General features: G+C 44.4%; 1 protein-coding gene across 1 annotated transcript in view; it reads left to right on the forward strand.

The window, feature by feature from the left end:
* CDC42BPA (CDC42 binding protein kinase alpha) overlaps positions 1–23,093 on the forward strand; it is a 270,725-nt gene that overhangs the window by 240,718 nt on the left and 6,914 nt on the right. The window contains exons 24-34 of the mRNA XM_047076475.1: positions 430–535; positions 3,320–3,456; positions 4,289–4,428; positions 5,675–5,756; positions 7,742–7,958; positions 8,778–8,840; positions 9,693–10,286; positions 12,137–12,234; positions 15,093–15,177; positions 17,200–17,323; positions 18,043–18,160. Coding sequence (XP_046932431.1) covers positions 430–535; positions 3,320–3,456; positions 4,289–4,428; positions 5,675–5,756; positions 7,742–7,958; positions 8,778–8,840; positions 9,693–10,286; positions 12,137–12,234; positions 15,093–15,177; positions 17,200–17,323; positions 18,043–18,160 — 1,764 coding nt within the window. The remainder of the gene's footprint in view (positions 1–429; positions 536–3,319; positions 3,457–4,288; positions 4,429–5,674; positions 5,757–7,741; positions 7,959–8,777; positions 8,841–9,692; positions 10,287–12,136; positions 12,235–15,092; positions 15,178–17,199; positions 17,324–18,042; positions 18,161–23,093) is intronic.

Below are 23,093 nucleotides of genomic sequence, written 5' to 3' on the forward strand. Positions count from 1 at the left end.
TTCCAAAGAAGGTATAAAAGCATATGAAATTTCTGTTTTTGTAAAGATATAAATATGTGACATTTCACTTAACTCTTTGCTGAAAGATAATTTGAAGAATTTGTAAAAATCCTGACTCAAACTTTGTGAGCAAAAAGAAAAAAAAAAAAACAACACAGTTTTTAGGTTTTCAAATGTCATTCAAGAACTATTATTTAACTTCTTATATTATTTTTAGCATCACCTAGCTCAGTATTGCCTAATAAAAATATTTGAAAAGCGTAAATTACAGAACGATATGGGAAATGAAAATGATTCATCCCACTTATATTTAGAATATTTTCTAGGAGCTCGTGTGGGGCCCAGAGAGTCACATTATGGAAATCCTTTAAGTAATTGGTGTTCTTAATAATTGGTATATATATATTTTTTTATCAATTTGTTTTGCAGCGCAAGACTCATCAGTTTTTTGTCAAATCTTTTACGACGCCTACCAGATGTCACCAGTGCACCTCTCTGATGGTGGGTCTGATAAGACAGGGCTGTTCCTGTGAAGGTAAGAACAAACCGATTGACTTTAGAGTCCTAACATTGACTCCCTAAATTGTAATCGAATAACTTTATTCCCCTTAAAAGGTATATAAATATAACAGGAATACAGGTAATAAACTGAGCACCTTGGAGAAACTAGACAGACAGCCCCTAGGAACCTCTTCCAGGGGAGATCTATTTAAATGTGTCTCATTCATCTTTGTTTCATTATTTGGATGAATTTGAGGTCCTGGAGCGTGAGAGAAGACGTGACAGTTTCCTTGAATCTGTTCATTTAATTGTGACCTTGTTTAATTTCCCTGACAAGAGAACTCATTCTTAAAAAGTAAGCAGTTCGGTATCTTTTCAGAAATACTAAATGTGTGCCACTTTGGCTCAAAAGATACTTCTTCCCAGTATTTGTAGCAGCAGTCTTCCCCACCACTCATTGATGCATTGATCCATCCATCACATGCTCATGGGATACCTGTTGCACACTTCTAGGCACTGGGGATGTAGTCGTGGGCAGGAGAAAAGACAGAGCCTGCCCTCGGGGAGCTCACATTCTGAGAAATGAACGATCAGGGGTCATTGAAACTGAAAACAAAGTGTATTTGTCTGGACACCACTTTATTTTCCCCAAGACTTCTAAGATGAAAATGATTTAAATGTATTGGGACACATTATATTTGTTTGGGAATGGTGCAGGAAAATACCTTCTTTAACCAAATGAGATTTCTCACTTTAACGGTGCCTTCTATCTCATTTACTGGTGTATCTTATGAAAAAGATAAGAAAATAGTTGCTAATTTTAATTCTAGTATTAGTTTCCATGTCTTAGCCCTTAGGGCTGGAAGGGACTTTGAGGGGAAGGTCATCAGTCCACATGAGATGCAGGTGTTCCCCTTGTAGAATGTGCTTGGACCTGGTCTGTATCTGGTCACTTTGGATAGTGGGGAATTCAGAGCATCTTAAGGCAGCACATTCTATGTGTGGGTAGCTCAGAAGATCCAGACCGTATCATCTCAGCTGGTCTTTGAGATGCATCGGTTTAGAGCCAAAGAAAATGGTCTGGGTTAAAAAGTAGATTTGAGAGTTAGCACAAAGTGATGAATGGAAATGGGGTTTTCCAGGAAAAAAAGCACAGTTTGAAAAGGGAACAGGTATGAGGACAGAACCTTAGGAAACAGAGTTCAGGGGAGGTCAAAGGCAAAGATAGCAAAGCCGTCTGAGAAAGGAATAGCCCATGTCCTTGACCAGGAACGTGTGATGGATGCCAAAGGAGAGAATCTGTGCAGTTGTTAAGCCTTGTCTCATTTTGGATTTAGCCAGCATTTCAAAATGTCCTTTCAAAATCTGTCGGAGAGAATCCCAGACAGCTACCTGGCTTTAGGTGCCTTACCATTTCTTAGGCACCAGTCATTTGCAATAACATAGAAGGGAGTTTTGAGACCTCCCCAGACTCCCTTCTAGAGTCTCAGGTCAGGAAACTGTGCCTGTCTTCCCCGCAGACCCCTAGAACTCTGCCCTGTGCACTGTGGGGACACGTTAAGTTAGACCCTGCCCAGGCTTTCGTAAATGTGGTGACAGCCTCCGAAGAGTCCTGTCATTTTCATTTCTTCCTGGTTGATTGAAGTTAGTTCCTGTAAAGGACAGTTATTTTATTGTTTCCGCTGCTGTTGGGAGGTGAGATTTTTGCCCGTTAGTCTAACCAATTGTTAGACGCTCCACTTACAAGTGAAGGAGACGTCTTATGGAAATGTGGTGTTGTTGACAGTCTGCTAGTTTGTCTGATTCTTAGGGGGTTCATAATGCCCATCAGCGGTATAATCTGTTTTCCCGTGTGTGTGTACTCCCATGATGCTGTCTCTCCGTCTCCGCTCTTACTCTTTCCCGAATATTCTCCAGAACCCACCCTCACGGTAGGAGTTGTCTAAATACGTATTCTTAGTTTGTAGACCCCTCCAACGAGCTTGTTTCTTTTAAATATTTTAGATTTTAATCCTCACCCAACCAAGTCTCAGTGAAAATTATGCATTCATTTTTTGTTTACCTTATTTCTTCGAGTCTCGGGTTTATCACGGGAGTATCAGATAGAGGTGTCATGGCGGTGTTGGTAGTTGCGGTTGGCCGGTCCTGAGCCTGACTGCCTGGGTTTGAATTCCAGCAGTGCCACTCACGAGTCCTGTGACCCAGGGCAAGTCACTCGTAGATTGTTACAGAAAAATTAAATGCACCCAATAAAGTTAACCATTATTATGATCTTAGCCCTGGTTTACATAGCTATGATGATATTACCAACTCCTGAATCTTACACTTAATTGGTGCCTTTTAAAATCATTGAACAATTTCATTTTCAAAAAGAGGGACTGGTAAAGTTTGCAGGTATTTTAGAGATGCCACGTAATTTCATGTCCATCAGTGGCCCTTGCAAGAGAAATTTCAAGGCAGATAGCAAGTTGGAGTGAGATAAAGAGTAAGAGAGCACTCTAGAAACTACTTTTTGGAATTAGAAGTTTAAATCAACTGTTGTATTCACAAGCTTAGATGTTTTTTTCTGTGTGTTTGTTTCTCTTGATTAACACAGAACAGTAATACGTACAAATATTTACCATTTCTCATTGAAATTCTTATTGGTAAGCAAGTGAATCCGCTCCTCAAAAGGCAGAGCAGTTACTTAAATCAAAGCCACAGATAAACACTCACCTAATGTGGCAACTTGCATATGATGAGTGCTCAATGTATTTTCTTCTTGTAAAAAGTGAATTTCTATTGAATATTGTGGGTTTTTTTCCCCCTCTTTCGAAAGTGTGTGGATTCTCGTGTCATATAACTTGTGTAAACAAAGCTCCAACTGTGTGTCCGGTCCCTCCTGAGCAGACAAAAGGTCCTCTGGGGATAGATCCACAGAAGGGAATAGGAACAGCATATGAAGGTCATGTCAGGGTAAGTATGATCAGGTTGGATTTAGATTAATCTCTTGAAATTGATTAATGACTGGAAAACTAAGTCCAGTTGCCTGACAGACCTACCACTTGACAGAAAATTGGGCAAACAAAATTCATGTAATAATTGGGCAAACAAAATTCATGTAATAATTTTATTTCATCCAGTGTGATTTGAAAACAAAAACCTGGTCTTCACTTGGAAATAAATTCCAGAATGTCTTAGAATTTTCTGTACTGCTCCTGAGTTGTAACGAAATCTCCATAAAGGAGTCTTCAACACTTGGTCTTGCTGGAGATCATAGCGTATGTTATGAAGGGTGAGCTATTGGCAGGGTGTATTCTTACTCGTAATCTTGAACAATGTTTTTAAGTGTCAGCTGCATTTGATCTTACACCCAAATTTGACTTTTATGCTATTTAGAAATGCATGAATTATTTTTAAGATTGTATTTTTAAGTAACCTCTACACCTAGTGTGGGGTTGGAACTCACAACCCTGAGATCAAGAGTCACATGCTCTACTGACTGAGCCAGTGAGGCGCCCCCCCCCCAACATGAATGTTATTTTAATGAATTACAAGTGAAAGTTAAAATGGTACCATTAAAAATTTTTTCGGAATCAAAAGTCATTCAGTATTTGAGGAATGCTTTCTTATGTTTTTCTCGAGTTATTAATGGTATATGTGTTCATCTGCACTTCACCAACCAGAGTGGCAGACTTTGAACACACAGACGTTATCTCTAGGCTTTCATCCTGCAGTTATGTAGGTAATTAAAGGGCTATGATTGACGTTTTAGTTTGAAATGTTTTTGTCTGTCTGTCTGTCTAAGATCCCTAAGCCAGCAGGAGTGAAGAAAGGATGGCAAAGAGCATTGGCTGTGGTTTGTGACTTTAAGCTCTTCCTGTACGATGTTGCTGAAGGAAAAGCGTCCCAGCCCAGTGTTGTGGTCAGTCAGGTGATTGACATGAGGTGAGCTTTTGAAAGTGAAGATATTTGTATCTTTTGCAACGGAAGAATAAGAAAGTATCTGACTGTTCATCTAATTATATTGCCATATTTTTATCTAATTCTAATTTCATGTTAATATTCTAATTTACTGATATTGCTAGAGTAATGTAATTAGAAATAGGAGGCAAAGTATAGTTATAGGACGGGTTGATGTATGTGTGTTGAGTGAGCTGGGGATAGGGCATCAGGGAAAAGAACCGAATGTTTGAATCCAAAAGCCCAGCGTAAAGATGGCTTGGGTAACGAAGGGCTAACACGTAGTGTTTCAGTCACCGCCTGAAGGCGTGGAGCATGATTCCAACGTGAGGAAAGGGAGTAGAAATGTCAAAATCAGACAGGCTCTCAGACTGTGTAATGAGCTGGTAAACGTTTGAATGAGTATACCTCTTGAATGTTTCTGGTCTCTTCTTCATGGTTTTCCCCTGCCCCGTGGAGCGCTCTCCTTTGCCTCTTCTTCTAGCTCCCAGGCTCCCCTCAAGTGACTTAGTACCCCCAAGGCACCTCCGCACTGATGACTCCCACAGGGGCCTCCGCCCAGCTCTTTCTCCAGTGTTCAGAACGGTTTCCGGCTCTGGCGCACACTGGCATTTCATACAAGCACCTCAGCCACGCTGTCTTCCCCCAGATAAGGAATATGAAGAGGTAGCCAGGAAAGTCCCACAGAGACTGCCAAGGGACTAGGTGCAGGAAGGATAAGGAGAAGAGTCAAAGACAAGACTAGGGCGCCAAGTCTTTAAGACCAAGAGGAGGATGATACCAGGAACCCAGTTAAGGAAATCACGAGGAATAGATTATTGTGGAGGAATTCTGTCTCAGGCGTCGACAGAACAGTGAGATGTCAGATAAGCTGTGTTGTGGGCACTTGAGATGTATTGCGGGAGGCAAGAGGGTCCAGTGTTCTGGAGACTCTGGAGACCTTCCCAGGTTCAGGTCCTCCTTCCCCATGTACACGTTCTGGCCTGGCAACTGTAGCCAGCAGCCGTTCCTAGCTCTTGTATAATTACCCCTGTTAAGTTACTCCTGACAAGTTACTTCGGGCAGTATCCATTACAATGACAGAAAAGCCAAATGGTTTTAAAAATTCAATTTGGACATTTTGTGCGAGTAGCTTTTGAGGATTGCTTCGTGTGTGTTCTATGGATATACCTACCGAACACCACACGCATACCCACATATGCTGACTTTTAATGTTTTACTTTTCCTTCAGGGATGAAGAATTTTCTGTGAGTTCAGTCTTGGCCTCTGATGTAATTCATGCAAGTCGGAAAGATATACCCTGTATATTTAGAGTAAGTATGCGTGCTGTAATTTGATCACTGAATTACGTGTTCTTAGTGAATATATATCTCGTCCCTCCGTATAGATCATAAGCCTAACTAGGAATAGGACCCAATTCCTTAATGTGTTTCATATCACCCAGTGCTTGAATGTATAGACAATTAGTGCTAAGTAAATATTTCATTAGTAAAAGACCTGAGGAAAGCCTGAATATTTGGCTTCTAAAATAGGTTTCATCTTGGGCGATATTTTTGAGCCACAATTCAATTTTCAAATAAATACGCAACATGGAAAATCGAACGAGTGTGAGGTTTCTCAAGTTTTTGAAAAACAGAGGTTTCTTTTAAAATCTCATTTAAAAAACTAATGTTTTATATCTATTGCTTTGTAATTAACTACTCCAAAACTTAGTGGCTTAAGCCAGTAATGATTTATTTTTTACCATTCTCTCCGTCAGCTATACGGTTTGAGTGGTGTCAGCTCAGATTACTCACATGAGCTCATCTGGGGCTGGAATATCCAAAATGACCTTGCCCCCATACCTGGGGCCTTGCTGCTGGCTGTTTGCTGGGCGATCTCTGAGAACTTTCTCCATGCGGTCGGTCTCTCATTCGGTCACTGGCTGAGCTCTACATGGCTGGCCTTCAAGAGGACAAAAGAAGCTTCCAGAACTTTTGAGGACCAGGCCTAAGACAGGCATAATAACTTTTGTGCGTTTTGTTGGTCAGAGTACGTCATGAGGCCAGCCTGGATTTAAGGGGAGGGACAATAGACGGCACAGCTTGATGAGAAGAATGCAATTCCATAGGAAGAATTGTTGGGAACCATCTCTGGAGGCTGCCTGCCCTCCCACAGGGCCATCTTGAATTGGCAGATTAAGACAATAGAGGTTTAGGGGCTCCTGGGTGGCTCAGTTGGTTAAGCGTCCAGCTCTTGGTTTCAGCTCAGGTCATGATCTGATGGTGAGATCGAGCTCCACGTCGGGCTCTGCACTTAACAGTGTGGAGCCTGCTTGGGATTCTGTCTGTCTGTCTGTCTGTCTCTCTCTCTCTCTCTCTCTCTTTCTCTCTCTCTCTCCCTGCTTCTCCCCAGCTCATGCTCCCTCTCAAAATAAGTAAATAAACATAAAAAAAAAAAAAAGACTATTGCCCTAACGTTATGCCCACTACTTAGTGTTTGTCTATGAATATGGTATCTAAGGACGGTCACCAGGGGAGCCTAGGGAGGCCCAGTTGCCTGTAGCTGGTTCACACAGTTGGAGTTGACTGTCACTGCTGCTTAAATCACATGTATGTGAAATTCAAATCTGCTCTGATTGTAAGTGCTATTTGTACAATGCTAAATCTTCATTTAAATACGAACATAAGTGATCTGATCTTCCCTAAGATTCTGTGTGTTATGAAGTGGCAAAGAACGTTAAGTTTATTTCTGAACATTTCTGACTTTTAAAAAGAAGTTGAGAACCAGTATGGTGGGTAGTGTGCGTGAGCGGGACGCGGGACCCGGTCTGGCGGGGCGTCTGTGGGGACAGTACATCCCTGCATCACAGTTCCCTCAGATGTACGCTCAGCATCCAGTAGGGTACCTGCCTCAGTGCTCATGCAGGGCTTTGAGCAGCGCTCATGCTTGACCCAGTAAATGTCAGGTGCTGTTGATCTAGGAATATGGGTGATGCATTTCTTAGTGGTGGCACTCAGCACGTCATAGCAAAGAAAATAAAAATAGTTATTAATGTTTAAAATGGTACCTGCTGTAACTAAGTAAAAGATAGATAGATAGATAGATAGATAGATAGAGAAAGGTATCTGCTACCTTTGCTTTGTCATGAATCTTAATGCTAAGACTAGTTATTCTTCTGATTAGGAAAAGCTGAACTCTGGAAGGGATCATTTGATGAGTGTTCACCTTGTTGGCCAGAGCTAAACAAAGTAGCGTCGGCACGAAACCTGCTTGAAGTGTGTCTGTTTTCTAACACAGGCTGATTAAACTGTCCTAGGTCACAGCCTCCCAGCTCTCGGCGTCAGACAGCAGGTGTTCGGTCCTGATGCTCGCGGAGAGCGAGAGCGAGAGGAACAGGTGGGTGGGCGTGCTCAGCGAGCTGCACAAGATTTTGAAGAAAAACAAGTTCCGAGACCGCTCAGTCTACGTCCCCAAGGAGGCTTATGACAGCACTCTGCCGCTCATTAAAACCACCCAGGCGGCTGCGATCATAGGTATGGACTGGCGCCGTGGACCATGTTAGCATAGCTGTTGACCAGCCTACCCTGGGAGCAGGGCTGGCTTGCATCCAGGGATCCCCCGCGCCCAGCATGGCAGGCGCCGTGCCCCACACACACAGTGAATGTCTGCTGAGTGAGTACACGAGAAAGTACACGAGCAGTGCTTTCCGAGTGCGTTTTCTTCTGGAAGAAAGAGTGCTAAAGATGAACCTGTGAACGATCTGTTTTCTGCTGTGCGACTTAGAACCAACTATTTAAGTGCTTAACGCATAAGTTTCCTGGGTAGGATGCAGCTTCTGATGACCTCGCAGAAGTTAGGAGGTTTCGGTAACGTGGGGCCCGTGACAGGATGCCCTGCATAGCAAATGCCCTCAAGAGAGAGCAGTTTCTGGGTCTGGAGGTTTAAATTTCTGTCATGTTATTGGTACACATCCAACTCTTTGGTTACTTCCTAGTAAATAGTGAAAAGTTAATGAGTAGGGTCCAAATGCCTTCTGCAGTTTCTCCCTCCCAAAACAAGAAGTGGACCCAGGGCACTAGCAAACTAGATTTTTTCTCTTTTTTTCACCCTCTGTTGAATAAACGTTTACTTCTTTTTATAAGTATTGATACACTTTCTAATGATCTGTTAAAAAAGACATGAGGTAATATTTACTGCTATCATCTGAAAGGAAACTTAACAGTACAAATTTTTATTCCTATTTTTAAGTTCCTTATTTGAGTGTTTTTGCACCAAATTTATTATCCATTTTGTTGTATCAGTTGTACACAGCTTTGCCTGTTAACAGTGTTTCATACTCGTGTCTTCTGTAGACCATGAAAGGATCGCGTTGGGAAATGAAGAAGGGTTATTTGTCGTGCACGTCACGAAAGATGGTAAGAGAAAACTTAATCATTGCGGAGTAACTTTCAACCCTATGTCGTTAGAAAAATTCTAATTTCTAGGAAGAGCAGGATTTGGTCTGATTTATTCTATAATTGAAATTTTCCAGACCTAATTTGATGTGTTGATAAATCAAAAGATAATTTTTGAACTTCTTTAATCCTCCCGAGTTCTTAAATTTTCAAGTGTGTGTTGTGTTTCTTGTGTCACTGATTGAGCACCAGTGCTCCACAAACAGCCTGCACGTCTCAGGACGGGACGTGAACGATACAGCCGGACTTTCTCATTGCTCTGTTAGTGTTAGAAGTAGCCGTCATTCAAGTGTGTGTTCACTGTTGGGAGATTTTCTCCCGCATTTAATACAAAAGAGTTTTTTTTTCCAGGGCCAAATTAAATACCAAGGGAAATAAAAAGGAACCAATTTATCAGTGTCCTATCTTTATATCAAGTGCGATCGTGGGAAGACAACGCATTTAAACTGCATTTGCCGCCCCTAGAATACGTTCCGTGAAATAAGTCTTCCCTCAGTTTCTAAAACAGGAGCGCCATGGTGAAGTTCCTGAGAATTTAGTGCCAGTAAAAAGGTTTTTCCTGGAGATGTGGCACGCTTTATCACACAGGGACCCTTTGCCTTACCTCACTGTGGGCGTGTGCCGTCACCTTGTAATGGGTATAATTATCTCCCTCTTTCTCCACATGATTCTGGTCTCTTACTCTTCTGTGTGTGTGTGTGTGTGTGTCCGTGTCTTCATTATAAGTCGACCTATCCTTTTGAGTGTAATTGGGATATAAGTAATCACTAAAACGTCATTCTGCACTTGATTTATTACTGTTCCTTTGCACAGAAATTATCAGAGTCGGTGACAATAAGAAGATCCATCAGATCGAACTCATTCCAAATGATCAGCTTGTTGCTGTGATCTCAGGACGAAATCGTCACGTGCGCCTTTTTCCCATGTCAGCTTTGGACGGACGAGAGACCGATTTTTACAAGCTGGCAGAGACGAAAGGGTGTCAGACCATAACTTCTGGCAAGGTGTGCCACGGAGCTCTCACGTGCCTGTGCGTGGCTATGAAAAGGCAGGTCCTCTGTTACGAACTATTTCAGAGCAAGACCCGTCACCGAAAATTTAAGGAAATCCAAGTCCCGTGTAACGTGCAGTGGATGGCGGTCTTCAGCGAACAGCTGTGCGTGGGGTTCCAGTCGGGATTCCTGAGATACCCCTTGAATGGAGAAGGGGGTCCGTATAGCATGCTCCACTCAAATGACCACACGCTGTCCTTTATCACACATCAGCCGATGGACGCCATCTGTGCGGTTGAGATCTCCAGTAAGGAGTACCTGCTGTGTTTTAACAGCATCGGGATATACACGGACTGCCAGGGCCGGAGATCCAGACAGCAGGAGCTCATGTGGCCAGCAAATCCCTCCTCTTGCTGTAAGAGTCTCTTACTTTTGGCTGTTTGCCCTCTGTGTCTCTTTCCTTTTCCTTCAGCCTCATTTCCTAAATATATTCACTCTTAATACCGGCTTGTTTTTCTAAGTCCTCCTTAAGGTTTTGCCTAAGTACTAATTGTGTCGTTTGTGCAAAGTGACTCTCCGTAGTTAGTTAGACCTAGGCCAGCAGGGCTGACCTTAACTTGTCCAGAGTTGAAGCTGATCTTTCTGTGGAATATTTTACTTAGCTGGCTTTTTAACCCATGCGGTCTCTTGAAGTACCTCTAAGCAGTTATCTTCACGGTCCCCCAAATACAGTGCTTGTGAGCATTAACAGCTCCTAAGACTTACTCTGGAGAAGCAGTTACTAAGTGAATTATTTAGGCGCTGATGTAAAGGCATAATGCAGCATCTGTAAGAAGTGTTTCTCCGTTTTATAGTTTTGTCTAAATACACGGGTATTTAAGATTGCCTGGTGCACTCTTTCAAGAACTCGGAGGACATCAGTGAATTAGTGAATGCCGTCACGTGCCATTTCAGCGGCCAAGGGCAGTGCCCTCACGGAGCACAGAGTGGGGTAGGCAGGACCCCTGCGGCCGAGACACGGCAGCGGGTTGTGGTCGCCCTGTGGCGGATGCGTGGGGTTCCCCCGCCGCACGCGCAAGGGTACCTGACCCCCGATGCTTTGTCCTCAGTGGACAACACTTGAGCGTGTGTGAATGCTGAACCAGGGAGCCAGGGAAAGCTCGAGCGTGCGGCAAATCCAGGAAATAGAGCGAGATCCCCACGGAGGCCAGACAGGGTGGATCTCAGAACACGGGGTGGGGGGAGCACTGGGGACAGGAAGCGTGAAACCTCTTCCGCTGGCCCCCGTGAGGAGGGATGGTGGACGGAGACCATCAAGCCTAGAGGTTCAGTGGGAGAAGAGTTAGGAGGCTGGTGTGTTTGTTACAGAAGAGTGAGAGAATCTAGAAAAAAAAAAAAAGAGAAAAAAATCCTTCTAATCCTACCCACCTAGCCCTATCTATTCTTAAAGTCTTGTTTCTTCTACACTATGTACTTGTACCTGTGGTGTCATATGCAGAATAAAGGCTGTCTTGTAACCTAGTTGGGTAACGAGGCAAAGTATTACTTCCGTGCGGAGTCAGAGTGAGAGAGTATCCGGGTCGTATGGGTAGGGTGGGCGGTAATTCGATTCGTGACCCCATCTTAGGTAGATCATCTCATCCCTCTGCTAGTGTCACTGTCGATGCTGTTTCGCTGTCAGTAGCTTAACTGGTTTAGGAATCAGGTACTTCAAATGTGACGTGAGGACGTCCCTTTATAGAACTAGCATTGGACAAGGGAGCGTTTCGCCCTCAGCATAAGCCAGATGAATCCTCATGTCCTGTAGCTGCCGTCTCATCCGACCCGTAGTGTCTCCACTGCTCGTTTATAATTTATATCCTGTTCCCAAATGATTGGATGCGGCTACTGCATGACCACAGTAGGATTTGGGTGGGATTCCTTTCCACAGTTATGTAGCATAGACCTTTCAGAATGTTTTGTGTTGAAGAGTTACAGAAGTGCGGGGCGCCTGGGTGGCTCGGTCGGTGAAGCGTCCCGCTCTTAGTGTCAGCTCAGATCGTGATCTCAGAGTCGTGAGATCGAGCCCCTCATGGGAGTCTGCCCTGAGCACAGAGCCTGCTGAAGATTCTCTCCCTCTCTCGCTGCCCTCCCAGGCTTGCATGCACGTGCATTCGTGCTCGCTCTCACTCTCTCGCTCTCTCTCTTTAGAGAGAGAGAGAGCGAGAGAGTGAGCGAGAGCAAGAGAGAAGTAATTAGCCACTGTCCCTCCTTCCCTTCTCGCAGGCTACAATGCACCGTATCTCTCCGTGTACAGTGAAAACGCAGTTGACATCTTCGATGTGAACTCCATGGAATGGATTCAGACTCTCCCACTCAAAAAGGTAATTTAATGCCAAAAATGGGCTAGCAAACTAATGAGTGGAGTGAACCACTAATGGGACCAGTTAGCTCCTTTTCACTAATCGAGCGTTTTCTGGCAGTTGGTAATTTGGGATTCTGCTAAGAGAAAAAAAGTAGAAGCAGAAGTCAAGCTGGTTAATTTTATGAGTAGCTCAACACCATAGTATTTTTGTCACATTCAGTGTCACTGTGTTTCGCTGCGTCATGAGAGCATCGTGGTAACGAGAGACTGGAGCGGACCCTCCACCTCACACATGGGTCCGTCCCCTGCTTCAGGAGCTGCGGGGCGAGGGGGGAGGGGGGGACCTGTCATTCTTCCTTGTGGCTGTCGTTCACATTGTGGCGTGCAGGTGGTAATCCTGTGAGACAGACCCCACAGGCTGGAAAAGTGACTAAACTGAGAGCCCAAATGTGTGCAAACATCTCATCGTTAAAAAAATAAAGGTGTTTATGCTCCTCATAAAACATGATTTTGCCTGTGACAACAGAGAATTTTTACAAGCATGCAACAACTGTTCTGTGTGGGTGAGGAGTAAGTTTCACACAGACATGCGTAGCTTGCGTCGTCCGCTGGGGGCGGGGGGGGGGGGGGGACGAGAAAGTAGCCAAGGTCAGATTTCAAGGTCTGCCCCAACGCCTAAGGACATCAGCCGTGAAAACTCTTGGAAATACTCCCACTTCAGGGAAAGCACTCAAAATATGGCCCTCTGGTTTGCGTTTGGGGGCTAATTACATTTATTTTCCATTTTATCATGTAAATCGTATAGTATATATGAAAGAATAGGAGCTTTGTGAAGCATAATAATTATTAACAGCTCACTCAGCGCCAGAATATTACCAACATCCCTGCCTCTACCTGCGTACCCGTCCCTTCTCCCACCCCCCAGCCCCTCTCCAGAGGAAATCACTATCCTGAATGTTGCCTGTATCATCCCTTTGCTTTTCTTAAAATACAGATTTTTTTTTTGGCATATTTAAATATTCCTAAACACTTGTTTGGTTTTGTATTGTTCAGTTCCGTCTGCCTTTGAGCTTTATGAAAATGTTACACTGTGTGTTCTCTGCCTTCCTTCCTTCATGCATATTCCAGGGTCCGTCTGTGTGATTACGTGTGCTGTAAATAGTGCATCGTTTTTCACCGCTATAAAATACTCTTTTGAGTGACTAGATCAGTTCATTCCTCCATCGTCTGATTGGCAGACACATGAATTATTTTCCAGGTTTTGCTACTGTGAACACCGATGCCTGTGTTTCTCTAAGTCACGTGTCCAGGAGTGGGATTGATGGGGCACGGGGAACACAGGGCTTCAGCTTTACAAGATAGTGTCAGATTCTTTTCCAGAGTAATTGTACCAGCTCATCCTCCCCCCAGCAGTAACCGGAGTGCCTCCTCACCCACATCTTCCCTGACCTTGCCATTCTCAGGATTCGTAGTTTTATAACCTTTATAAATGGTTACGACATGCTGTCTCACTGAAGCATTAATTTGCACATCCCCAATTAACTGTGTTGTTAGAATCTTTTGTATGTTTATTCGTTCTTAAATTCTGTGAAATACCTACTCATGCTTTTCGCTCATTTTTCTGTTTGTTCTTCCTTATTAATTTATTGAAATTTTTTATATATTGTAAATACTGGGAAAGGGATGGGGTAAATCTTTTCTATTTGTGACCTAGTTTTATGGTGTATTTTGCCAAGCATATATTTTGATAAAATAATGATAAATTGTATTATTTTGCTAAAAACTTACTGTTCTAAATTTTAATGTCATCATGTTTTTTCTGTTAAGAAACTCTTTCCTAACTCAAGGTTATAAAGATATGATCTGTATTTTTTTTTTTAATTTTTTTTTTCAACGTTTATTTATTTTTGGGACAGAGAGAGAGCATGAACGGGGGAGGGGCAGAGAGAGAGGGAGACACAGAATCGGAAACAGGCTCCAGGCTCTGAGCCATCAGCCCAGAGCCTGACGCGGGGCTCGAACTCACAGACCGCGAGATCGTGACCTGGCTGAAGTCGGACGCTTAACCGACTGCACCACCCAGGCGCCCCTATGATCTGTATTTTATTCCAAACGTTTGAAAGGTGTGCCTATTACATTAATGTCATGAACCTGTGGAGTTGGGGTGTGTGTGTGTGTGTGTGTGTGTGTGTGGTATGAGGTGGGGACTCCGTTGCTCTGTGCCACATACATGAGCAGGTGCTCTGTCACCACTTAGTGACAGCCCCCCCCTCCCCAGTGATACAGTTTCATCCCCATCATATGTGGACATTTAGTTCCACTTCAGGTTCATAAAGTAGCTGTCTTAATATCTTCTTAGTATAAATAGTCACTAATGGCTTTAAAAAGTCAAATTTAAGATTTAAATGTATTTAGGGGCGCCTGGGTGGCTCAATCGGTTGAGCGTCCGACTGCAGCTCAGGTCATGATCTTCTGGTTTGTGAGTTCGAGCCCCGCTTGGGGCTCTGTGCTGGCAGCTCAGAGCCTGGAGCCTGCTTCGGGTTCTGTGTGTGTGTGTGCGCGCGCGTGTGTGTGTGTGTGTGTCTCAAAAATAAACATTAAAAATTTTTTAAAAAGATTTAAATGTATTTCTACTTTTTCCCCCAGAATATTCTTTCTTTAGAATGTGTCATTATAACTTTGTGTTAAAATTACATCATTTTATATGCCTTCCCCATCAGAATTGTTGATTTTCTGAGAGCGTTATATTCTGAAGGGGAAGGATAAATGGAAGGTCTTAATAGGGTGTGCTTTACAAATAGGCCTAAAGTTTTATGGTTCCACTTGAGGGTTTTACTGAAATGCTAATTTTATTTTATTTTTTTATTCTTACCTTAGGTTCGACCCTTAAACAGTGAAGGATCATTAAACCTTTTAGGGTTGGAGACAATTAGATTAATATATTTCAAAAATAAGATGGCAGGTAAGAAAATATAACGTTAATACGATAGCTTCAAAGGAAATACTCTCTCTGAGCTGACTGCCCGGAGATAATAAGTGGCAGAGGCCACATTTAAACCCAGGTTCCTCTTACTCCGAAGTCTGTGACCTTGGCTACTATCATGGTCTCAATATATTCAGTTAAATGTCTGGATAGAAAGTCGTTCTGTCTAATCTAGCTATGTACACAAAATACTTGATGCTGAAGTACCTGATTTCTCTGGGGAGTCCTGAATTAAGTGCAGAAAGTATGGCAGAAAGCAGCATTTCCTGTACTAGTAATGCTGTAAAACCTAACCCAAGTCTATGGCACTGAAATTGTGAAAACTCATGCAGAACTCTGACTGGGGACTTCAGGAGTACATCATCTGCCAGGGCACCCGGGGCCTAGAACTTGGCGAGTGCCCGTGGCCACACGGGCAGGGCCGCCAGAGTCCAGAGGGGGCACGGGAGCCAGAGGGCGCGGGCGGTGTCCACAGTCACGCAGAGGTCGCTCGGCCCTGGAGGGCCCTTGGCTGACAGACTGGTGGTTGTAGCAAAGGTCCTGCCTGGGGACATTCCACCGCGACGGGAGAAAGGAGATTCGGATTTCAGAAATGATTGCCACTCAGCGATGGCTTCGCCACGAAGCTTCTGCACTTGAGCTGTAAGCGTCTCCACCTCCAGGGCCTGTACTTCATTTGTGTCTGTTTCTTAGAGGAAGTCACAATATTCACGTAGGATCGGCTGCACCTGTTCTCACCATGTGTGGCCGTGATGATCACAGAACGTGTCCGTTTCCCAGTCCACGTCTGTAGGATAAAGCCTCTTTCCACTCGTGTTTCCGCATCTTTCCACTCCTCCTCCTGCCCTAGGCTGGACGCGGGGCGGGCTTGGAGAGGGAAAGCCCGGCAGGATTTCAGTACAGGTGTCTTGTCCTCGGGAAGGGGAGGGAGGGGCCCTCGACTTTTCTCTGGCTGCCTCTGGCCTTCCTCTCTCAGGGCTCAGTGTTGCTGCAGTCCTCCTTCTGGCTGTCCCACGTCCCCCGCTGCCACCGGGACCCAGACCCACCCCGGCCGCACGATTCTCACGTTCCAAAATCGTGTTTCACATGTAGTTAGGAAAGCAAGCTGATGAAGCTGCATTATCAGGATATGAGAAGAATACTGCTTTTCCGCTAATCCCCGGCCTTGGCTTGCCTTTCCCTCGCTTCGGCTTTGTGGGTGTTAAAAATTCTCCAGGTTGGCTTTTCTCCTGTTCCTTAGAGAATGGCGTCCCTCGTGTTGTGTGAACACAGCTGTCTCTTTTATTCCTAGAGCGTGTTCACAAATTTCAGCATGTCCGGGGAGCCCTTGGCGGACGGTTGTTTACTTCTAGGTTATGAACGCTGAAACCGGATGCCAGGTGCATACGATTAAGTATCCTCGCCCCACCAAGATCAGAGGGGTAGAAACAGCAACAGTCTTGCCTTTAATAAAGGAAGCTAGTGGGAGCCCAGGTTTTTGTCCTTACCCACATCTAGCAGACTGGATCTTACAAAAGGAAATGTTTTATTATGTAAAAAGAATTTTAACGATCATTTACGTGAATACTTTACCATTTATGCCTGATGATTGTGTAGCGTAATGGGAGGAGTTTTTTTTAACACCCTAAGCCATTGGAACCAGTACCTGGAAGGTGAGAGAAGACAGGATAGAGAGATGGGGGGGTGGGGAGGGCACAAGGCGACAGGACCCCCAGGCAACTGCATTTTCCTTTTCTTCTGCTAGAATTGTGCCACTGTATGTTTGTAATCAGATAGGAAGTGAAAATATACTTTGTAAGCTAGGTTTCATCTTGGCGTATCCCTGTGTACATGTGTCCCGTTTGAATTATTACTTACCGTGAGTATCAACACACACCTTTTAAAAATGCAAATTGCGTACGTTGGACACCTGATTCCTGTTTGTGCTGTCTTGGAGATTAACGGATAAAAAGCATTTTAGCGCTTCAAAGAACGCCACCGGTCTTTGTCTTCTTTTAACAGAAGGGGATGAGCTGGTGGTTCCCGAAACATCAGATAACAGTCGGAAGCAGATGGTTAGAAATATTAACAATAAGCGACGCTACTCCTTCCGGGTCCCCGAGGACGAGAGGTTGCAGCAGAGGAGGTAGGGGGGCGAGCGGGGTCGTGCCCGTCGTCGGGGCCGCGGGGAGCCTCTGCGGGGCTGGTGGGTGACGGAGCGTTAGTGATTTGGAAGGAAGATGGGGTCTCTGAAAATCTGTCATCCCTCTGTGGTGTCACACACCACAGTGACGAGCCTGCTTGTCAGTGTGATTTTGATTAACACTCTCCAAAATGTACGCGCTGGATTGAAGCACCACGTTTGCGCTCGTTTCTCCGTGTGCGTGAAATACTTGCGGTTTTTAGCGGTTTTTAGAATGTGAACCTTTGCTCAACGTAAAACAGATCCTAGCTGCATGTAGCACACGGGCACGGGCCTGAGAACTTCAGATTAACCATTCTCTTCGAGAGTAAACAGCCAGTGGGCTGGTAATATTTCCAGTTACGGGTAAAAACATCTCTAAAGTGTTATCAGTGATTTTAAAAGGCCTGCAGAAAATGGCCAGGACTGTCTGTAAAATAGAGCTTTGGCGTGTGAGTACTGAGAGAACCCTCTCTGTTTTCCCACCAAAAAGCGTTAAGATCTTGTGTTTAAAAGAAAAGCTTCTAAGTTTCAATTGAGTATATCTTATTGTTAATTCTGTCCTGGCTAAACTTGATTTCACAGTTTTATTTTTGTGAACAAATAAAGGATGCCTCATTGTTTTCTAAAGTTAACGAGATCGAGCCCAGAAAAAGTGTCTAAACGGGTGTTTTATCTTACAGAGAGATGCTGCGAGATCCAGAAATGAGAAATAAATTAATTTCTAACCCAACTAATTTTAACCACATAGCACACATGGGCCCAGGAGATGGGATACAGATCCTAAAAGACCTGCCCATGGTAAGAGAAATGGAGGGCAGACGGGAGCGGGGTTACGAGTGGGGCAGAGGGGGAGAAGACACGGACGCGTGCGTGCCCACATACGTACGTAGGCTTAACGGGCTACGCAAACGTGACGACGAGAGGCTGTGTCCCCGTAGCGCTATGTGCGTACGACGGGCGGGAGAAAAACACAGCGTCTGGGCATCTGTGAAGAACCAGACAGATCCGGTTCTTAGCTGCACACCCCGTAAACTTGCCCCGCATCCAGTTGCTGATGGAGCACCCTGCCGGGTCGGGAGAGGATCTGCACCGGGATCCAGAACTCGCTCACCAAATGCTGACGTTTCACTCAGCTTCGGCAGTTCCATACAGATATTCGGCCTTTCCCACCTGCACAGAACCACGTCAGCCCGGTCGTTAGCGGTTACACCTGTTGCCCGGTTGGGCAACAGAATCTCTTTCCTTTCCCCGATTACACACGTGTTGCCTGGCCCGTCTTCCACACAGAAGTACAACATAGGCAGACTGGTTTGTCACGTGAAGATTGGATTCTTGGACCTATTATGTTGAAATTAAGAATACTAGTGGAATTAGGAATTTTCCAGGCTCTGTGCATACTTAGCATTTTGGTATCACGGTACCTGAGCAAACTATTAAAACTTCATACGGCCCTTCTGATCACTGGTGGTGGCGTTCAGACTGTGAATCTGGACCCAGGCTCTCTCTGAGGGAGTCTGTCCTCTCGCCACGTTGCCAGCTCTGCTGTGACAGGAGACACGAATATCTTATCACCGACAGGAAAAAATGCTAGGTGATCTAGTTTAATGTGCCATCAAGCATTCCTTAAGGTGAAGGAGTTTCAGGGGTTCACAAAGTTCCCAAAATATTCCTCTGCTTCGTAGCCTTCCTCCATCAGGTGAAAAGCCAGTTTGCTGATGTTCTAGAAGTTTTTCAGGCCTTCCTACACAGGAGGACTTGGCCATCACACCCCCCGAATAAGCACACGGAATCGAAATAGCAGATTTCAAACACTCTAAGAACTCTCTGTCAGCGCATCATCTCCCATTACCCCCTCAGCACTTCAAGTAAAAGAAATCTCTCTTCATTTTTTTGTTTGAAATAGGGGCTGGTGGTAATGACTGAGCAAAACCAGTTCCGATAGCATTTCCGGGAGATTCTTCCCCGCACCTGACTCCATGACGCGTGGCCTTCTGTGCTGGTCACGTATTCCCATCAGACCTCTTCATTTTAGCGTTTGTCGTCACTGATTGTGTTAACCCGTGACTGCCTTGTGGGCTCTTTTTGTCACGGACACAGGTGCCTCTTTGTCCTACAGTGCGGTCCAGTTTTTAATGTGTGTTCCGTTCCTTTCTTGCCATGTAAGCACCTTGTGTTTCCAGGACGAAAACTTGGTGCAAATTTTTGAAACCTGTGTCTTAGCCTTATTTTATTTCCACCTGACTTTCTTTTACTAGCCAGGGACATACAAGCTGGGGCTGTTGTAAACGTCCATTTCATCACCCAGCCAGTAGTTTTAATACACTGTCCCCCAGACCTGGGTTTGTCTTGGGGTAGACACTGGGAAAGAACGCAGTAGTGTGCAGGTCTGAAAAAAATTAACGATGATACGTGTACCCGTGTGTACACATAAATGTTTGTTGAAAAGCTCGTGATATTTTAATATGTTCTCAGGTTTTATGTCCTTTCCACTGAGATGGAATTATCTGTATTTAATGAACTATTTCCAAAACTTAAGATGAATTAAATTCATCAACCGTCACCGTGTAAGAACTTCGGGCACCAAAGCCGCCTGCCATCCAAGCCAAGAGCAGCGTGCACCCTGGACATTTTTCCATTTTCACTTCTCATATCAGTACTGCTTTCCTGGGAAATACTCACGAGCTTGGAGAGTTTATTGGAGATCTTTAGAAACTTAGTTCTATTTCCTTTGTACCAAAATTGATACTGATATAGGGTTGTTGGCCTCCTGAATGTGGAAGAGAGTGTCAGGAGGAGGGAGTCTCTTCTCTCCTGAATCGGATGTGAGCCCTTTACGCACATCTGGCGCGCCGAGAGGAGAAGCGGCACAGATGACTTAGAAATACGGACTGCTCCTTGTCATTTCCTTCCGTCATCGTGGGGTGCCGCCAGTAAAGGGCAGGGATTTCTCCCGGTGAACACAAGAATAATATTCTACCTCCAGAAGATTTATTTTTGGCACATGACCTTTCTTCTGGTTCAGTGACCCCCGAGAGCTCTATTGAGTAGTTATTACATTTACGTCAGTAGGGGTTTTTTTTTCCTTTTTGGAAATAACTTTAGAAAGTGCTGGTTCACTCACATCTCTAAATTTAAAACAATGTCTCATAGAGGAGCTCTTTTTTAAGTCTCCATAATCTGTCAGATTTTGTTTAGCAAAGCAAGTTCATCCCGGTTCGGGGGCCTTCTCCCCGCAGTGGTCCGTCCGCCCACCGGCCCCTGGACCACATGGCCTCAGAGAAAGTGGCCGGGTGCTGAGTGACCGGTCCCACATCACTCAGAAGCCATTCAACCGGATATGCTAGCGCCTTCGGTTAGAAAAGCTTTTTCTCTATCTTTGCTATTACAGTATTTTATGTTTTTATTAATATGCCCGCCCAGACATGGACGGGATTTTTCCCTTGTTAAAAACGAACCTGACTTTTTGGGTGTCTAAGTGGAGCCAGGTTTGGGCTTCTGGGAGTCACCACCGCTAATGAGGGTCACCGAAACAAGACCGGGGAAAGCAAACACACGTGCAAGTCTGTAAATTCCAGGGAATGGTGTTAGGTTTCTAAAGAAAACAGGCTAGCGGTTCTGATGAGAGGCTGCCTATGGGTTCGCTCACCTTGAACCATTTCTCACTCTTTCTGTCCTTAGTGATGGTGTGTTTTTGCCAGATTTTGATTCTATCACATAAGAAAACTCGGAACTGAACTCTGAAAGTCCGGTTTCGGTGCACTTGCTGCCGCTAATAAAGGAGAATAATTGTACAAGGTGAACGTTCCAGGAACTGGCAGGAGGATTACAAAATGTAACTTTCTAAGGCCTGAGAGTATTTCCTTAAGGACTCAGTTCTGATGTGAACGATGTCAATGTCGTGCCTTCCGCATGCGTGCTGTCTGAAATGTCACGTGGAACCAGTGAATCCATTTTCATTACCGTGTTACTTTTTTTCTTCTTCCTGTTGTTTTGATAGCCAGGCCTCCCTTATCCGCCCTCGCTTCACTCCGGCCTCATCTCCTCTCCGATCAACTTTGAGCACATCTATCACATGACTGTTAATTCCGCTGAAAAATTTCTCTCTCCTGATTCCATAAACCCTGAGTATTCCCCGTCTCTACGCTCTGCCCCCGGTACACCCAGCTTTATGACTCTGAGGGTATGGACGGCCGAGTCAGGTGTTAACTACCACTAACTGTGTGCGGACCTCCTGTTCCCAGCTTGATAAGTAACCCGCGGAGGGCGCTTCCCTTTGTGAATGTTCTTCCTGCTTCTCTCCTGCCAGACCTCTCCCCCTCCCCTCCTCTTCCTCCTCCTCCTCCTCCAGTTCTAGTTTGTTTCTTCTTTTGAGGAGAAGCATGAAGCCTGGGGAGGATTTCACTTTTATTCTTTAAACAGTATTGGAGGGGTTTTTTGGGGTTTGTGTTTAATAGATGTTCCCATCATGATGTCCCTTTACAGATGCCATCATTAGAAATAGTCCCCGTGTGGGTCTTTATTCTGTTAAACTAAACAAGGAGTCCCACAACTTCTGAATTTTTTTTATAGCACATTACCCTAAATCTGGTTCAATTCAGAGAAAATTCTTTCGATTTAGTGAGGTTAATTAAGGTCTGTGGTAGGACCAAGCCACAGGCCTCCTATCTACAATAAACCCCGTTTTGAAAAAGCTTAAAAATGTCCCAAGTAAAAATTATAATAGTATGAACGAGTAACGGGAAAAATTCCAAAAAGAAGGTGATCTTACTAGGCTTTCAGATGCTGATACACCTTTAATTCCAACCAGGATCCAAGATATGACAGCTAAATCAAAGAAAAAAACACAAAGTGTGCAGCATCTATCTGGAAGGAGTGCGGCCCCTGCTGGCGGCCCCTTGGATCCGGCCCCTTGGATGCCGCCTGGCATCTCTGTAGCCGGTGGCCGTTAGTGCAGCTTTTCCATACCTTCCATCAAGAAATACACGCTTAAAAAAAAAAAGAAAGAAATACACGCTTGTGCTAACTTCACAGTAACGTTTTCTCAAGTTAATTTTACAAATACGACATTCGGGTTCTGTCATGCAAACCCTTGTCCCACAGTGCCCTCTGACTCAGAGAAACAGTCACATCCATTTTTTATTTGCATAGAAAACTGTAGGGTGACAAGTTTCTTTTTGTACTTTTGTTTGCATTGTACACTCTAAATTATGTTTGAAATGTCACTGTCACTAAGCTATAATGTCACGTAAATATCTTATTTGACAAACTAGAAGATGAACTGTGATTAAAAAACATCAGCCTTAGGTTGCTTGTCAGCAGTCCGCAGGGAGTGGATTCCAGAAGAATGTTGCACAAAATGACCGGCCAAGAATTTTTCATACGAAAGATGACAGAAACGTTTAGGTCAGTCCTCCGCAAGTAGAAACACTGTTGTCGGTGAAAGTCTTCCCTAATCCAAAGAGTATTTGCACATGGAAAAAGACCAGTAGCTTAGGTCTCTGTCCTAGAATGAACGTGAACTTGAAATGACTGAACCATAAACTTTTTTTGTGGGACTGTATTTTTTTTCTCACAAAACGTGTCTTCCGTGTGTCAGTCTTTTGTGACTTCAGCATTCGGTGTGACTGCACAACTGGTAGGTTTTTCCAGGCTTGATTTTTGCCACTTATCCCAGGCTAGGCCTGTTCCGTAGGAAAGGACGGCCCCAAGGTATCTTGAGGTTTCTAGCAGA

Source organism: Lynx rufus, unplaced genomic scaffold (genome assembly GCF_022079265.1).
Source record: "Lynx rufus isolate CCGP_SWC_20201006 ecotype Redwood Valley unplaced genomic scaffold, mLynRuf1.p SCAF_15, whole genome shotgun sequence".
Taxonomy (NCBI): domain Eukaryota; kingdom Metazoa; phylum Chordata; class Mammalia; order Carnivora; family Felidae; genus Lynx; species Lynx rufus.